The sequence below is a fragment of the Melospiza georgiana genome, chromosome 4, assembly GCF_028018845.1.
Source record: "Melospiza georgiana isolate bMelGeo1 chromosome 4, bMelGeo1.pri, whole genome shotgun sequence".
Classification (NCBI taxonomy): Eukaryota; Metazoa; Chordata; class Aves; order Passeriformes; family Passerellidae; genus Melospiza; species Melospiza georgiana.
Genome location: NC_080433.1, coordinates 19,040,026 through 19,057,854, shown reverse-complemented (window position 1 = coordinate 19,057,854; position 17,829 = coordinate 19,040,026). Strand labels below are relative to the sequence as shown.

General features: G+C 46.6%; 2 protein-coding genes across 2 annotated transcripts; both read left to right on the top strand.

Annotated features, from left to right (window-relative positions):
• On the top strand, positions 1 to 12,881 carry WEE2 (WEE2 oocyte meiosis inhibiting kinase). Its single transcript, XM_058022460.1, has 12 exons — positions 1 to 10; positions 568 to 939; positions 3,601 to 3,800; positions 4,335 to 4,383; positions 5,917 to 6,089; positions 6,689 to 6,810; positions 8,026 to 8,172; positions 8,964 to 9,065; positions 9,382 to 9,467; positions 10,361 to 10,531; positions 10,617 to 10,759; positions 11,697 to 12,881. The coding sequence occupies exons 2-12, from the start codon at positions 607 to 609 to the stop codon at positions 11,851 to 11,853; spliced, it is 1,683 nt and encodes a 560-aa protein (XP_057878443.1). The 5' UTR covers positions 1 to 10; positions 568 to 606; the 3' UTR covers positions 11,854 to 12,881.
• Positions 12,882 to 13,088: 207 nt separating this feature from the next.
• On the top strand, positions 13,089 to 17,415 carry SSBP1 (single stranded DNA binding protein 1). The gene is made up of 6 exons (XM_058022461.1): positions 13,089 to 13,189; positions 14,033 to 14,093; positions 15,002 to 15,142; positions 15,518 to 15,605; positions 16,125 to 16,213; positions 17,250 to 17,415. The coding sequence occupies exons 1-6, from the start codon at positions 13,166 to 13,168 to the stop codon at positions 17,294 to 17,296; spliced, it is 450 nt and encodes a 149-aa protein (XP_057878444.1). The 5' UTR covers positions 13,089 to 13,165; the 3' UTR covers positions 17,297 to 17,415.
• Positions 17,416 to 17,829: the final 414 nt, after the last annotated feature.

The window sequence follows — 17,829 nt, the reverse complement described above, 5'->3', positions numbered from 1 at the left end:
CTGTGGACAGGTGCTGCCAAGCTCCAGCTGTTTCCCATTAGCATTGGCTCAGGGGTGGGGTGGCTATAAATGGCCCAGGGCAGGGGGGAGTCTGTCTGTGGGGTATCTGGTCACTCCCTGGGGCACCCTCTGCTTTTACAGTTGTATGTAGCATGGAATTTTTTTTTCTCCCTATTGGTTGAGAAATTTAATGTAGAAGAGAGTGAGTGGAGGCTGTGTGTGTTATTCTTTAGTATGTGTTTCCCTGTGTGATGGGAATAAGGGATGGTGGAGCTCTCTTGGAAATTTACTGGCAAAGGTAGTGGCTTCTGATTTGTACCTGATTTATGCCAATAAGGCAAAAAGTAAAAATCTGTTTTTACTGGAGCAGTAGTGGAATGGCTTTGAACCTGGTAATTCTGGGGTGTTCTTCACTAACCAATGCTGTCTGGTTACTCTGATGAATGACCAAGGTTTCTGTGTGTGTGGGATTGCAGAGTGTGGTCAGCAGAACTCATGCCTTGACGAAGAAGGCAAGAAGATAGTTTATGTGTAAATAATGCTGTCTTTGTGTCTTTAACAAAACAGGCCAGTATCAGCTCGACCTGCTCTGTTTCATGTGCTAACATGGATGACTGGGACAACAACAATGAGTTCATCCAGCGGCTGGACTTTTCCAGCTGTGGTGAGGAGAGTGAAGAAAGAAGTGTAAATGAGGAGGACTCCCTGAGCCTGAGCCCCCCCAGAAGCTCAGAGTTCCAGAAATGGCAAGAGAGCAGTCCTCTGCCAAAAACCCCTCAGAGAAAGCTTAGTGAGATTTTCCTAGGCAGAACAAAAGCCTGGATGAGTCCCACCCTGAAGTCTTCCCCATCTGTGAGCAAGAGCTGGAGTAAACCTGAGACACCACTGCACATCACCTGGAAAAAGCTGCAGCTCTGTGACACCCCACACACTCCTAAGGTAATGGCAGGTCTGGGGTGCCTCTGTGGGAGAGAAATGCATCTCCCTTCAAGAGGCTCATGGTTTGGGGGCAGCTTGGAGGTGGGCAGCTGCACTTGCTGTTCTGTTCAGCACATTTCTGGATGCTAATGGGTTTTGTGTTGGAAATTGGAAATGGTGTTATGGCTGGGATGTGTACTTCACCTGGCAGGAGTGGTCAGCTCCAGCCAGCTTGTTGTCCAGTGTCACAGTGTTCCTTTTTGTGTGAAAGAGTTGCTCAGTGGATCTGAAGAAAGCAGGGCTTTGTTCTCAAGGCAGCAAATCTCTTATGGAAAAGGTAGCAAACCAATGGGAGCTGCCCCTCTTCACCTGTGTCACTGTCCTGAACTACAACTTAGCTACTGAGCCAGTTTCTTGTGAGAATGATCTCAGCCCCTGTTTTATACCTAACTTTTTGGAGAGAGTAGAATACAACTGCTTTTTGTCTTGAGTAAGCACAGGTGGAGACTTGGCACCAGCTTCTCTGTTCCCAGATGATTTCTGGTGTGTGCATGGCTCCAAGCAGTCCAGGCCTGCAGTGAAGTGTGGCTGTTGCTCTTCTCTCAATGTTCCTGCTCTGCTGATTGTTTGCTCCTTTGCTTAAGTGGCACACAGAAGATCTGTGTTTAATGCTTCTGAGCTAGGCTTTGACTTCTGTCCTCCTCCAAAAACCTGATTGTGTGGAGAGAAGGATGAACCTCTGGCCTCATATGATTGACTGTGTGGCAATCATACCTGAGGAATGGCATGCCACACTCTAGGGGAAAGCATCTAAAGGACATTCCTCAAAAAATTTCCTGCAGTGACCCCCTATAAGAAATCTCCCTAAATCTCAGCTTAACATAGGTGAGAAGTTGTCCTTGCTTTGGATGGAGTTAATTTTGTCCTAGTAACTGGTACTGCATTGTGATTTTGGGCCTAAGGACAGAGTTGCTGAAACATGGTTGTTGCTGAGTGGCGTTTACCCAAAGTCAAGGACTTTTCAGCTTCCCATGTTCTGCCAGTGAGCAGAAGCACCTGCAGCTGTGTGGCTCCAAAGCCAGGACAGCTGCCAGGAACAATCCAGAGGAAAGTTCATGCCATAGGATGTGATGCTCAACATATAAACAGAAGGAAATTAGCCAGGAGGGGCTGATTAGGGCCCAGGGATGGGCTGGACATCAGTCAGCAGGTGGTGAGCAATTGTGAATCACCTGTCTATCTTGGGTTTTATTTCTCTTTTCATAGCAATAATAATGATTATATTTTATTTTACTAATTAAATTGTTATGTTCCCAACCCACAGGCTTTACTTGTATTTCACTATTTCTGCTCCCCATCCCACTGAGGGAAGCATTGTAGTTGTGAGCAAAGGGTTCAAAAGCAGAGGGCTTAGTGGCTTGCTGGGGTTAAACCACAATAGAGGTGTATAAAAATATTTCCCAGAGCAGATGGGCTGCAGGTAGTGAAGGCTGCTTTCAGGGTGTGCATTGTGTACATGTTGGCTGGATGATTCAAAACATGCTGCTTGTAGTTTGTGATCTTGTAGCCCATAAGCAATCACATGAAATCAACCGATTATTTTCCTTTCTCTCCTGGGATAAAGGTCTTGTTTTCCAAGCATGCTGCAAAAGATGGGCTCCAAAGGGCCTAAATCTGCCTGTAGACAAATCTGGGAGCGTTGGCCTTAGAACATTTGAAAGTGATAGAAAGGATGGGAGAGCAGAGCCCAGTCTAAAACTGCAGGCAGAGCCACCAGATGTGAGTGGAGATGTGGCTCCAGGATTGTTATAGTGAGACCACTGTGGGATTGAAAATATATGAGTGCCTTGATCTTCAGCAGGGAGACTTCTGTGTTCTTAAAGGGCTTTTAACTAGAAGAAAACATGATGTTAAATAATCCTTTAGACTGTAAACCACTCTCTTGAAGCTGAAACAAATCAAAACCAAACATACATTTTTAAAAAGCTGATGCTTACTGGAGGAGTCAAATCAGAGTGAGTAGATTTTTGTCTTCAGCTCAAGACTGCAGAATATACTTTGTATGGACCAGTGAGTAAAACACAATAGCCTGTGCTCTGTGGCAAGGGGAACTATAGAAGATCCAGAGCTTCTTTCTGAATTTATATTTCTGAAACTGGTTTTTACTCATGAGGAGAAATGGGTTCATTTTGCTTTGCTATTAAAAAATATTTCTAGCAACTTCCCCTATCCTAATGCTGCCAAGTGCTGGGAAATCTGGCTGGTGTTCTAGCTCATCTCCTGACAAACCTGTCCTGGCTGAACAGACGCAATGGTCCACGCCTGGCAGAACTAGGTCTTCCATGTTAATGGAACATATGATGCAATTTCTACCTCTCTGTAGGAGGGAAAGGGGAGCAGCTGGCTCCTCTTGAGGACTGTGATTGCCAAAATGGCTCTGCAGGCATCGCCCAAGTGAGCAGGGAATAGACTATGAAAGGGCTTAACAAAGAATGGAATGCTTTGTGGAAAATGAAAACTGTGGGGACTAAACTAGGGACACAGGGATTTAATGGTTCAGCTCTGCCAAGGAAGGGAGCTGAGTTCTCCTTAAGTTACAGGAGAACAAGAATTTTATTCTGAAATAGCAACAAAAAAATGTCCTGGTTTATTTACCACTTATTTTTCTCTCTCTCAACACAGAGCCTGTTGTCGAAGACAGCTTTTCCTTCATCGGCCACAAAGGTCCCGGCCAAAGGCCTCCGGCACCTGAGGCTCACTCCCCGCGCTGACCTTGAGGACTCCTCCCACGCTTCCCTTGTCAACATTAACCCCTTCACACCCGAGTCCTATCGACAAACGCTCTTCCATCCCAATGGCAAGAGGAAGGCTGCAGGAGAGCTGTGAGTGAGCTCCTCTTGGGCAGCAGGCTGAAATCAGGCTGCTGGAAGGGGATAAGCAATGGAGATGTTCAGCATCTGGAATTATTTACTGACAATGAATCACCTGCTTCTGTAGTGTTCATTGGTGTAGAGTAAATGTTAGCAGAGGGATAAAGGTAACAGAAGTATAAATAAAAATCAGTCATTGCCTCTGTTCACAAAGGTAAGTGGGGAATCAACAGCTCTCTTTGGTGCTGTGGCTGCAGCTTCAGCAGGAATAAGGAGGAGAATGATGCCTCTGGACTGTGCCACTCTGTCCTCTGGGCAGTGCTGAAATTCCTTTGTGGAGGCCTCCCAAATGGGAACAAAGAATTCCCAACCTGGGACTGCAGTCTTTAAGAGCTCAACTAAAAACTTGTCTATCAACTCTATAAAATACATGATCGGACTGTGAAGCAAGGTTTGGAGGCTCATTTAAAATATATTTTAATTTCAAACCCAGCTGCATTGCTGCACTGAAATGATACAGTAGACTTTCCTAATCTTCTTTTATAGGAATGATCCTCATCCAGGAAGCCAGATTAAAAAGGAGCTCCCTACCAAGGTGAGTGTCTGTGCATTTTCCTCCCACAGAGTGGATAAGGTGTTTGTGAAAGCTTGGTGTTTGATGGAATTTATTCTGTTATTGGAGTAGAAACCATGGCACCATGCCAGATGATAAATACCTATGACAGAAAAGGTCTAAGCTGAATGTTTTGTTAACATTTGTTTGATATGACGAACTTGGAGAAGGTGGAGTTGTTTGTAACTGCAATAGCCAGGTTTATGGAAGGACAACGGTACCCTCTAGCCGAGGAGACTGGGACTGCAGGCAGATGGTCTCCCTGGAAAAACTGCACCTGCAGAGCAAATCTGCTACTAGGCAACATCCGGGCTGCCACAGTTATTGTTTTACCTAGAAGAAAGCCTCACGTAACCTGTGAATTACTGGAATATCATTCTGCTTGATTTCTAATGAGATGTATGTATGTAATATAGGTATAAAATTGTGTACTAGGAGGTATTTGTACTGCCAAGCTTTTAACCTAGTGTAAAATACAGCTGCCTTATGAAATGCAATCTGTTGGGAAGGGCTGCTGCTTCATGTGAGCCACATTTTACTGGCTGTGAGGACCAACTCTTACCTCCTCGTCTGTACCATAAACTGCAGCAATCACAGCAGTTTCTGTGGGAGCCACTGAGCAACATGAGCTGCTGTCCCTGTAAGGGATGGAGAAAAATCACTTAGACCACTCTTGTTGTTCACTTCATGCTCCAGTGCTTTTCTGTACTTACTTTCCCTGCCAGTAGGCATCACTCTCCCAGCAGTACCAGCAGTTCCTAGATCCCTAGTGGCCATTATTGTAGCAATAATTATGTTCCAGCAGTTCTGCCAGCTTTCAACTCTTTGTGGAAAAGTGTCTCTGGGTGAGATATCAGTGGGAATGCAAACAAATACACTGAGAGCAGCTAATCTGCCATTAGCCAACAGCTGGTGCTTCAAACCTGCAGAGCCTGAGCTGGTACAGAATGGCCTTGGCTGCAGGCAACCTCAGCCGCCAGGGCAGAGCTGCTCTTGCATAGCTGGGCTCACACAGAGCCAGCACACCAAGCTTCTCTCCTGAGCTCAAAATAGGCTCTCAAGTCCTGTCTTTAGGCCAACACCTTGTTATTGCCTACTGTTCATCCCTGAGTGACTCCATCAGCTGTAAGAACTGATCTGGGTTGTCAGGAGAAGGGATTTCATGGCAGTGACCCAAGGAGGTTTAGGCATATACACCCAACTAGACTAAATTTCTCCTTAACAATTTCTACCTCTATGGCTAACAACTCATGATTATATAAAACCAACCAGCCTTGCAACTTGGCCAACCCAGGGAAGGTGGCCTTAAAGAGGTCACAAAAAACACAAGTGGAAGGTGATTTCATGAACTGAAAATTTCTGTTTCAAGAACTGGCCACACACCTGCACCTAAGCCTGGATGAGCACCCAGAATGGGAGAGGGAGCAATGTGGGTGCTCAGTGACAGTGAGTGTTGCACACATCTATTGAGGCTTTCAGCTCCTGCTTGTCTCTGCTGTTTTTGCCATTTTGCAGAGATACACTCTGAAGGCGAGCAATATGGTTTCCCGCTACAAGAAGGAGTTCCTGGAACTAGAAAAAATCGGTGTGGGGGAATTTGGCTCTGTTTACAAGTGCATCAAACGCCTTGATGGATGTGTTTATGCCATCAAACGCTCCAAAAGGCCTCTGGCAGGATCCTCAGATGAGTGAGTGTGCTTGCTGGAATCTGCCAGTTGAAATGATGGGCATGTTCTTGAGAGGTGTGATGGGAAGGAGGGAGTGTGGATCTAAAAGTATCTGATGGGTGCCATGAGCAAGAATTGGCTACTGCTGCACACAAGTAACAGCTGGGAGAGTGGGAGAAGGTACCATACACAACTATTGGATGTAAATGTCTGGGGAAGGAAGAAGTTGCATGCACTGCAAAGTGAGGATACCTGAACACCTTGGGCCCATCCAGACAGTTTCTTTACAATAACTGTCAAGAGGTTTATTTGACAGACATACTGCTGTCCCTGCCTTGTGTATGGCCAGCACTACTCTTATCTGTATTGACCAGCTTGTGGTGTCCTGTAGCTAAAGCAGAGTCTTTGAAGCTGCTCTGCCTTTGCCTCTAACAAAAGACTTGCTCAGCAATTCTTTCCTTTAGCAGCTGCTCAGGGCATTTGGGCAAGGGCAGGTTTTGCCAGTCTGTCTGTCAAAACCTGAGAGAAAGGGGGAACAGAGGGGTTCAGGACTTTGACAGGGCTCCTCTCCTGGAGCCAGGTATCCTCTGTCACCTCGGCTGTTTCCCTGTGTCCCCCAGGCAGCTGGCCCTGCGGGAGGTGTATGCCCACGCCGTGCTGGGGCACCACCCCCACGTCGTGCGCTACTACTCGGCCTGGGCGGAGGACGACCACATGATAATCCAGAATGAGCACTGCAATGGTAAGGGTGCGCTGAGCTCAAGGCTGAGATCCCAGCATGGGCAAAGCTCCCTTCTTCTGTACCTTAATGTGGGTGTTGTGGCTTCCAACAAAGCAAACTGCCCTGGGGCTGCATTTCTGTGGAGAATCCAGTAAGGGCACGTAATATTTAGGTGAAGCTCTGAGTGATGCTAATGTTTAAGAAGCAGTGAAATGTTCTATTTCTGGGGTTTGAAAACTGTTTCTCTGTTTTAACTGGCCTGGAAAAGCCAGACTGATGCTTAGGGTTGTGCTGGGACTGTCCAGGTAACACCTGATATGAGTGACCCAAGAGCTGCTCACTTAAGGGCCATGTATCTTGGCAAAACTTCCTCTTAATGGAGGTGGGTGGTGACTAGATGAAGGCACCTTGAATCCTGACTAGAAAAAAGGGGCTTATAGCTGCAGAGGAATGGAGTAAATGATGAGGCGAAGTACAAATGGGGTGCTGCAGGCAGGGTGGTAAACTCCTACTGAAGTTTGCCCTTGGCAATACCACTACTTGAGAGAAATGGGGAAAGATGCCTTTAGCTACCAGAGTTGCTGAAAGCAAATATGTAATGCTCATCTTTTGACTGCAGCTGTAGTCTTGAGGCTTAATGAACAGTGGTGCCAGCTGTTTGGAGTACTGCTCTAAAATCTGGTGGAGGCAAACACAAAATGTGCTCGTTGCTGCAGCATCGGTGTATTGCTTGTGTTCTGGTGGCTGAACATCTGAGGCTGATGGAGATGGAGGCTATGATACTTCTTCCTCTGAAATATCCATAGTGTCTCAATGGAGACCCACAAAACTGTGTTGAATGTTAATGATTTTCAGTCAAAAATTTGCTAGTGGGAACTTAATTTCCTTGTTCCACCACTCCTACACCTGCTTTCTGCATCCAAGCACAGGAGAAGCAATTAATTTTTCTGTTGTTCACTTGCAGCAGCACCAGCATCGCTAACAGGTCAGCCTTCCTGGTAGGATGTAGAGCTGTAGGATGGGGCAGAACTGCAGCTGGCATCCTTGCTGGGCATTCCAGGGCAGTGGGGAGGCTGAAGCCAAGTGGTGATGGCCAAGTTTGCTCACTAGAGCACACAGAGCTGCTGGGGTTGGGGTTTGTCACTAGCCAGCCTCTTGTTCTGGACAGCTGAGCTGTTTCCAACATGCTGTTCCATAAACCCTCTGTCAGGTCTCAGACTGACTGCTTTCCCCTAGGTGGGAGTCTCCAGGATGCACTGCTGGAAAATGCAAAGCTTGGGCAGTATTTCCCAGAAGCAGAGCTGAAGGAAATATTGCTGCAAGTCTCCATGGGACTAAAATACATCCACAACTCTGGCCTTGTGCACCTGGATATCAAACCTAGTAAGTGTAGTGCCCTCCTCCTTTGTGGAGGGTTTTCCTAGTGATCCCTCAGGGGTAGGAGATGTAATAAAACCTTCTGAGTGGACTGACTGTAGTGCTCCAAAGAAAAGAGGACCTTGCCCTTGTCTTGTGTATGGTGTTTTGTTTTTTTTTTTATTTTTATTTTGATTTATGCCACTACTGCTGCTCTAAAACTGAGATTTTTCTGATAGCTGGCAGCATTTTACTCGTGTCTCATGACCTCTGTAATCCTAGCTCATGGGAATCACCTTCATACTGATGGAGCAAGTAGGGCTGCCAGGGAAGATGGGCACTTCCTTATTTACTGTCTTGTTGCACAACACTTGCCTTTTGTGTGTTTAACAACCTTGGGGGGATTAAGGTCCTGCAAAAATAGTAATAAGGTTTAACAAAATAATAAAAAGTAAAATAATATAAAAAAATAACAAGTGACAAAGTTTCCTCTCTGCAGGATGGTCACCTCCAGGGCAATGCTTCCCCTTGTCACAGAGTTAATATTTTTAGAGGGAACTCTTTTTTTTCCTGCTGAAATTATGCTTCTCCCATGGAGGGCAGGGGGAGGGGAAAGCTGATTTCACTGGGATATTTTATGCACATGATAAAATTGTCTCATGCCAGCTGTGTGGCTGGATGTGAGCCGGGCAGAAAGCTGACTGCTGGGTGGGAAGCAAGTGCATGATTGCTCTGGCTGCAAAGCTTAACTACTCTGACAGGTGGGATTTTGACCAAGTTGTCAGGCTGCTGCATTGCTAAACTTCTCTGTCTTGCAGGTAATATCTTCATCTGTCACAAGCTGGCAGTTTCAGGCCCTGCTGGGCAGGAGGAGAGTGACAGTGAAGATGAGTTCTCTCCTGGTGTGGTGTATAAGATTGGTAGGTTTTAGCCTACTTTACAGCTGGCCTAAGATTAGGGCTGCCTGAGACTGCTGTGTCCTGTGGCTGAAGGGACTTGCACACAGAACTGATAGGATGGTCATGAATGCCCCAATTACTCACCAGGATTAATTCCTCTAAGAAGACAAGTCACAGAAAATTCATGTGCTTGTTTCCAAGTGCAGATTCCTGAGTTAGGAGCAGGCTTGCTCTCTTACTCTGTATTTCTCTGTTGCTGCCTATAAAGTGCAGACTTTTATTGGAGAATCATCTCAGTTTGCTTCATTGCATTTCAGCTGCTTGCTCTTTGTCTCAGGTGACCTTGGACATGTGACATCAATAACAAACCCTCAGGTGGAGGAAGGAGACAGACGCTTTTTGGCCAATGAAATTTTGCAAGAGGTAAAATTGCTAGAGCTGGGTAGTGGGGAGAGATCAACTGTAAAGCAGTCATTAGTCTAGCTTGTTCCTCACCTTATCTCCTCTGACTTGTTCCTCACCTTATCTCCTCTTTCTTCTGTCTGGTCTGGCTGTGAAATCTGTGAAATTAGCACTTTATCATGAACAATAGTGGCGTGAGTCTTATCATGTAAATACTTAGTATGTAAATACTTCATAAGTAGCTGTCATTGGATTCTTGCAACTATTTCCCTTGAGGCATCAGTGAGACAAAACCTTTATCAGTTTTAAGACATTTGATTTGCCTATCCAGCGGAGATGAAACTACTGGATGTGATTATTGAGCAATATATTTACCCAGACAGATGCCTTGTAAAACAAACATTGAACAAATAGTGGTGGGAGGCACAACAGACCTCTTAAACTGACTGTGGTTTTGACACTCTGGCCAACAAATGAAAAGGGAATTGGAGTTGAACAACCAGCTTGGATGTGTTATTCAGTTCAGGTATTTAAGGGACAGTGTCTGTGGTGCAAGTGGGTTTAGGAATTGTTGGGCCAATGTGTCAGATGCAGCTTTCAGTCTGAGTTGGGCATGGGTGGCTTACTGGTGGAGGCTGGAGGCACACACGTGTTAGGCCATCCTCTGGAGTCACTGCAGTGATCCCAATGTGGCCTGCAAGGTCCTTATGGCTGGCTGAGATCCAACGTGCTGGTGGTTAGTGGCACTGCCTGCTGCAGGTGTTTTCATCCTGAAGAGCAGCAAGCAGCTCACTGGAGGCAGTGCTACATACACACACACTTGCTTGGCTGTTTCTTTTTGGGCTCATTCCCCAACTCACCTTTGCTTAGTGCAGCAAGGTGTTCCTTTCTAATGCCCTTCCTTCTCTCTGCAGCAATACTGCTACCTGCCCAAGGCGGACATCTTTGCCCTGGCCCTCACGGTGGCTCTGGCAGCTGGGACAGCACCACTGCCCCACAACGGGGCCCTGTGGCACCACATCCGCAAGGGCAACGTCCCACCCATCCCCCAGAAGCTTCCCCACCGTTTTCTGGAGCTCCTCAAGGTGAGGCAGTACTCCTGACAGGATGGTGGCTTTTGCAGCTGGCATGTGACAGGAATGTTAGACTCTGAGCTCCTTTGTCTTCCAGCTCATGATCCACCCTGACCCAGCACAGAGACCTTCTGCCACGGCTCTCACCAAGCACCCTGTTCTCCGTCCTTCCTCTGGAAAAGCTGTGCAGCTCCAGGAGCAGCTCAATATGGAGAAATGCAAGACTGCCATGCTGGAGAGGTAGGGCTGGCTTGGGCATGAAGGGGAGAAGGTTTGGGCACAACCATGCTGGTCACCAGCTTTGAGTGGAGGGTGGTAGTGCTGGGAGAACGCACGTGCAGAAATCCCCAGCCTGTTCCTGTGCCTGGAGCTGGGGGGATGATGGGGGTGTAAAACAGGGACTTGCAGTGCCCAGGCAGCAGCTGTGCTTCAGCTCTGGCTTGGAGGAGCTGGCTGAGTTGTAACAGTGAACTCTGCACTTCCTGCAACCACTGGTGGTGCAAAATGCTGATACAACCTGCAGCAGTGGGCAGATGAGGAATTGATAATGCACTGAGAGAGTGGGCTAAGCATAGAAGGAAGAGAAACATCAGGTGGTGGCACTTTCCCTTGTTCCCTCTCACTGCTGTTGGCAGCAGTGTTTTGGGGGGCTGGGATCTTATCTAAAAACTGCCCCACAACCCCTCTAAGTGCAGTGCTCAGCTGGGGAGGAGGTTTTCTGCATAGACAGAAGAGTGAATGCTCTGGAAGAACAGCAAGTACCAGAAAGGGAAGAAAGGCAATGGAAAAGAAGCATTTGCCATTATTTAGGTATTATATATTTATGAGATGACATTGATCTAAGTTTCAGCACTCACAACTATCTGAAACAATGAGAGAAAAACTGAGCCAGGTGTTCCCCATACTGGTGCCAGTGTGTTGCTGACCTGATACATGGTTTTCTTCTGGAAAATCTTAAGAGCTCCTACCTTTTCAAACAGACACTCTAGAGACAGCTACAGTAATCTTCATGTTACCCTCTGGGCTGAGAAACTGCCTCTTTCCAGCAGTGCTGGAGTACTACAGTAACCCTCTTGTGCAAGATTGTTCATAGCTTGCTTCTGTAGCTGCTGGGGGTTCATGCCCATGACATGACATGGTTTTCTTCCTTTCCTCTTCCCTCATCTCCCCCCTGCAGGGAACTTAAAGCAGCTCGCCTTGCCCAGAGCCTCATGAAGGACCAAGCCTTAGGAAGTGCCAAGTTACAAGAGTCTGAAACCTCTTCTAAGCAGAAGAGCAAGCGTCTGGTGGGAGGGAAGAGCTGTCGCTCCTTTAGCTTTACTCTGGGTTTCTGAATTTCTGTGGTGTCCAAAGACTGCTAAATGGCCCTGTGAAAGCAGAGGGTCTGCACAGACCAATGCCCCATATTCTCTCCCTATTTCTTTTTTTCTTTTGTTCCCCTATTAGTTATGATGAGATGGCTGAGAAAATGACTGACTTACAAGTGTTGGATAATGGGATTTAAGGTTGTCCTCGGTCTTTTACTTGTTTAATTTCTTGTGTAATGGGCCTTGCTAATAGACTCAGTGTAACTCTGCCATGACAAAAGAATGACACTTTCTCTACTCACTTCCCTCTTTCTTGAGTTGAGCCCTGTTATTGGTGATTTTCTTGTCTTAACACTTGGGCTGATTGTATTTTTAGAGGGATGGTGATGGCTGTGCAGGGAGACAGCAGCTACAGCTGGCCCCTTCTAGGAGCAAGCAGGCAGAGACTATGGCAGCCAGTTTTAGCTACACATCAGGAGCCAGGCTGGTTACACACAGCTGTCCTGGGGGCTCAGGATGCAGCTGAGTGGTGTTTCACTGAGGGGGGACACAGAGTCATAGGAAATACTTTGACTTAAGGAGTGGGAGTTGAAGAAAACCATTCATTGATATTTTTGTAACTGAGTGTGCTCCAACAGACTAGTCCCTGATACGCGACTCGTTTTCTGTCAATCGGGGAGAATTCCTTGTTCGCCTGGGGGAGACAGCTGCAGAGTGTTGGTAGCTGGGTCGGTCTTTACCCAATTCCCCTGCAGTACCTCGCAGGTGCTGCAGCTGCTTGCCTGTGAACTGCAGCCTTTCAGCAAAGATGGGGCAATTAGAGCTTTTACCGCTTTTTGGAGTTGTCCTTGTTGATGGCTGTATGTATTTTGTATTTGAGGTCTCATACACCCTTCCCACTCTCCCCGCTAAATGTAACTGTGGGGGTCCCTGTCGCTTGTTTGTGTTGGACAGAGCGCTGCACTGCTATGAAGGGAGCGCTTGGTAACTCGCTCATTTCCAGCTTTTACTGGTTTGTTTGACGATGTTGCACACGCTGGCTTTTAACTGTTCGATCCTATCGTTTCGTGCGAATAAAGCTTTTATCATTTTTTAACCGATGACGGAGTGATGCAATTTTGTTGGTTATTTTTTTTCCGTTCTGCGACCTCGGGGTCCCCCGAGGGCCGGGGCTGCAGACGCTGCCCGGCTCTGAGGCGTTTCCGCCCGGAACCCGCGGCCCGACCCCTTCCTGTTCCGGCGGCCGGGGCGCAGCGCGGCGGGAGCGGCGCGGGGTCGGGGCTCTGTGGGGTGCTGCTTCAGCCCTGCTTTTCCCTCCAGGTGCGAGCCCGGCGGCAGCATGTGGCGGCGACCGGCGTGGCAGGTAGGGCCGTGCGGGGCCGTGGGGCTCGGGGCGGCGGGGGAGCGGCGGCTGCGGCCCCTGGAGCGGCTCTCCGGACACGGAACAGCGCTCCGGGAAGGGGGAAGGGGAGGGGCGGACAGAGCCCAGCGCCCGGAGCCCTCGGCCGGCCGTGCCCGCTGGGCCGGGGCCCCGGCGCTGGGTCTGCCCTTGGGGAGAAAGTGTGAGCTCTGGAACCACCTGCTCGGGGAAATGAGCCCTTTTTCCAGTTTCTGCACGTGGATCTCTGGCAGAAGTGCTTCTAGGCTTTTTCCCCCTCCTTCTAGCATGGAATATTTGCAGTTCCAGTACAGCTTTCCCACTTACGATACTGAGAATTTTGTCCTCGACTTGCCTTGGGAACAAGGGTGTTAGTGCATCCGCTGCTCATTCCAGTGGATGGATGTACTTTTGGGGCACACCTTTGGTTAATCTCCGAAATGGAGCAGAACTCAGACCTGTTTGTTTCCAAAGGCTAAAGCTCAAACAACTAAACCCTCACTCTCCTACAAACCTCCTCCCCTCTTATTTACATGTTATAGAAAAGCAGTAGTTACCACACGTACCAAAAATAACTGCTGGAGGTGTACCTTTGGGCCACACTTTTTTTCTAGGCACTCTTTAACTTTGATTTAACCAGATGTTCTTTAAGTAATCTTACTTGCTTCATTTGGCTGAACAGATTTCTTTCCTCAGGTCCCCCATTAGTTACCTGGCAAAGAACTTACTTGCAGAGCCTTTGCAAGTGCTCAGAAGACGAGATATAAAGGCTTGTGAATGCTGTTCCTGGTTTGTGTCTTGGAAACTCACATTTCTCTGTTCCTTCAGGTGCTACGCCAGTTTGTAAGACATGACTCTGACACGGTTAACTCACTGGTACTTGAGAGATGTAAGTACCCCTGAGATGCAATTTAGTTGTTAGTCATGGTGTTTATCTCAGTTTTAGGAGATCTGGAATAGGGCAGGAGAGAAGCAAGTAGGAACGGTGGCTCCTCAGTGTGGCACCTAAGATTGTGTTGTTTCAAGCACAGAGACTCTTGAGTGGCTTCCTGCCTGGTCTCTGTCAGCTGAAGCAGCACTTTAGGGGGGAAAAGAAGAAAGCCCTGACCAAGACTGCCACTCTATAGGGCAGGTAGTTGTGCTTTATCTGTGGCAGTGGTTTGGCCCTGCTGTTGGCATGGTTTCTAGACCTGCCTTCAGGTGTCTTGTGTGCTTATTTCTCGGACTCCTGAGTCCCTGGGGCCCTTGTGTGTGTGCTGCTGCCCCAGCAGGGTTTGCTGCAGGTGTACTTCAGCCTTCACTATTCGCTCCACATGCTCATTGTGCACAAGGGATACTTCCCTGACCTCTTCCAGTTGTCCTTGAACGTGGAGAAGGGATAGACTCTGTCTGCCTAGGCCTGGTAATGGTGTAAAAACTGACTCTCATTCAAAGGATGGAGTGCAGCAATGCAACTTTGTTTCAAAGGTACTGCTGTGCACTGTGTTTTGTTGGTATGAAACAAAAGTCACATCAATGCAGTTTAGTCTCAAGTGATACATGGACGTGAAAGAGATGGAACAGAAAGAATAAGGAACCTTTGGCTTTTTAAATCAGTTAGTTCACAGTGATAATGACAGTACAGACACAGTCAACTATCTGCTGGGGTCTGAAAAAGCCAAATGTCACAAGAGCTTAAAAAGTGCTCAGGAGGTGCACAAGTTGTGATCCTGGCCCTTGAGAAAAGGTGCTGACTGAGGGCTTGCCATGTTTAGAATCATCATAATTCACCTGTGTGTTTGCTCTCTCTTGTTTCAGCCATGAATCGTGTTCAGCTGCTTGGTCGGGTTGGACAGGACCCTATCATGAGGCAAGTGGAAGGAAAAAATCCTGTTACCATATTTTCCCTTGCAACCAATGAGATGTGGCGGACAGGAGATAGTGAAGTGGGCCAGGGAGGTGAGTCTGCACAGCAACGTGTCCCAGGTCATTTGCACTGGCAAATCTGGGGTGCAGGAAGGCTCCTTTGAGCTCAGCAGAGATGCTGGGGCATTTGTGTGTGTCTCACCGATGGGGAAAAATTAATGGCATGAGCACTGTCTTACAGAAAAAGCAATGTCTTGGTTTGAACTGTGCTTCTGCACAAGAATTTGTTTGGCTATGGATGACTGGAACATTTAGTTCTGGAGTGAAGTGGGAGATGGCGTGCTAGTAAACTTCTGTTTTCAAATAATTTCTCATAATTTGAGAATACTGATGTGTTGAAACTAATTTCTGAGTCTTGTGTCACAAAGAGGATTTGGCATCCAGCTCTGTTACTTCTGTGTACCGCAGGTGATGTCAGTCAGAAGACGACATGGCACAGGATCTCTGTCTTCAGACCTGGCCTCAGGGATGTCACCTATCAGTATGTGAGGAAGGGGTAAGTGAATAACAAATGTGGGTGAGGATTTAATGCCTTAATAATGCGTTACTGTAATAATTATGGTGACCAGGAACTGTAATAAGATACAGGTGGCATAAAACAAGTTAGCAGAGCAGCTGCAAACAACTGATAGAAAAGTCTCTGTACTTTGAATCAGATCCTGAATTCAGCCTTTTCATCAGGAAGTGTAGTGATAAGACAATGAGTCATGGGCTCCAAGTGAAAGAGGGGAAATTTAGGTTGGATATATGGATGTAAACCTTACTGTCAAGGTAGTGAGGCCCTGGCACAGGTTGCCCAGAGAAGGTGTGGATGCCCCATCCCTGGAAGTGTTCAGAGTCAGGCTGGATGGGGCTTTGAGCAGCCTGATCTAGTGGATGGTATTCCTGCCCATGGCCAGGGGTTTGGAACATGTGGTCCTTAGGATCCCATTTTAAATTCAATCCCAAATGGATTACAGAGTGGAAAACAGCAGCACAGTTCTCTCACCAAAATCAAATTCTTGTCTTTTTTCAGCTCTCGGATCTTTGTTGAAGGAAAGATAGATTATGGTGAATACACAGATAAGAACAATGTGAGGCGACAGGCCACAACAATTATAGCAGGTAAGGAGTGAAGCACCAAGGTGCCTTTTGCTCTTTTAAAATGAAAAGAGGGTGGAGAACCTCTGAAATGAAGCTTGGTTTGTCTTCATTCTCAGTATCCACACTCAGGGATTTAGAGAGAATGGATAGTGTGTACCAGCAGATTTCCTCTGGCACTGCTTGTGAACACACAGAAAATGAGAGTATCCAGTTGCAAACTGTTGGTGTCATTGGCTTACCCCACAGAATGGTTAAGGAGTGGACTTGTGCCTTGACACACAACAAAGAAAAACTAGGAAACTCAACTTCTTCCTTGAGCCTTTAAATAGCCGGAGCATCCTGCAGCATCTTTATTGTGGATAGAGCTGCTCCTGTGTTGCTTTTGAATGAGGGATAAATTAATTGGGTAATAGAGCAAACATTTCTGTTACACAAGTATGTCTAAAAAAATAGGACAGGGGAAAAAAAGGAAAAACAACAGTCATGTAACAGTCATATTCCTGGATGTTTTTCTGCAGCCTCTTTAAAAGCTAGCAGTGCAATAAATTACTGGAAGGGAGAAGCAATTCTCTTTTTTAATTAGTATTCTTCTAATGGTTTCTTGTTCAAGAGGCCCAGCCTCAAGGCACTTTAGAAATTCCTTAGGTTTGATGAAGTAGGAGCTTCCCATAGTCCTGCAGGCTGTTGACATGGTATATTGTATAGTATGTAGTGCAGAGTGAATATGACAGAGGAAAAGGGAAATAAGCTGTAACCGATGGAGATTGTAGTCAAAGAATTAAACCATTATTTAAAAATGTTTTTAGTGTCTTTCACTGTTCAGCAGCTTTTCATCAGCTTTAGCACACTTGTTTCATGGTACATATGGCACCTTGAATTGTCTGCTTTCAGGGGAGATAGAGAGGGAACCTTGTATTTGACACTGTTTTATTAACTATTATTCTGTTCCAAAATCCACATCTTAGCAATTTATTTTAACACAAATACCTGTGCTTTGTGAAGGCTTGCAACAAGGCAAAACAATGCTCAAGATTAATTTTTTTAAATTTCTTTTCAGATAATGTGATTTTTCTGAGTGATGGCTCGGTGAGAGAAAAAGTGTGATGTCCTTAGTGCTTGGATCCAGGCCATTTCATTCCTTTGGTTTTTCTGTGCTTCATAATTCTGTAGTCACATATATTACTGTAGTTCCTTTAAGAAATAAATAAAATGTTTGTTACCTAGAGCTTATTTCTGTGTGTTTTGTTCTCCCATGTGCTTTCTCTCTGTTATCATCTTTTGGATTACTTTCTTTTTTTCTTCTTAAAAGAAGTACCCCAGGCATCTATATCAGTTCTTGAGCTGATGAATATATAAATAGGGAGTCACTCTTTGCATCCAGCCAATTTCAAACCTTCTGTCCTTGTCTGCCCTAATCTCCCTCCTGTCCTGTGGGGCCTGCCAGCCTGATCCCCTCTCACTTTTCACATCCCTCTGTTCTGTAAGTGTCATTCCCTGTTTTCCCTTCTCTAAGCCAGCTGGACAGTGAGTTGAAAGCAGAGCCATTGGCTTTGATTAGTGCTCAGCTGATCTCTGTCACAGACGCGGAGAAGGCTTCCTGTGCATTTGCATCTGCCCCTCTGCTGATCATAGGCATT

Coding starts and splice junctions, on each gene's coding strand:
- WEE2 (XM_058022460.1), top strand. CDS start 607: ATGGATGACTGGGACAACAACAATGAGTTCATCCAGCGGCTGGACTTT. Junction 940..3,600: donor ACACCCCACACACTCCTAAG/GTAATGGCAGGT, acceptor CTCTCAACACAG/AGCCTGTTGTCGAAGACAGC. Junction 4,384..5,916: donor AAAAGGAGCTCCCTACCAAG/GTGAGTGTCTGT, acceptor GCCATTTTGCAG/AGATACACTCTGAAGGCGAG.
- SSBP1 (XM_058022461.1), top strand. CDS start 13,166: ATGTGGCGGCGACCGGCGTGGCAG. Junction 13,190..14,032: donor GGCGGCGACCGGCGTGGCAG/GTAGGGCCGTGC, acceptor CTGTTCCTTCAG/GTGCTACGCCAGTTTGTAAG. Junction 15,606..16,124: donor TATCAGTATGTGAGGAAGGG/GTAAGTGAATAA, acceptor GTCTTTTTTCAG/CTCTCGGATCTTTGTTGAAG.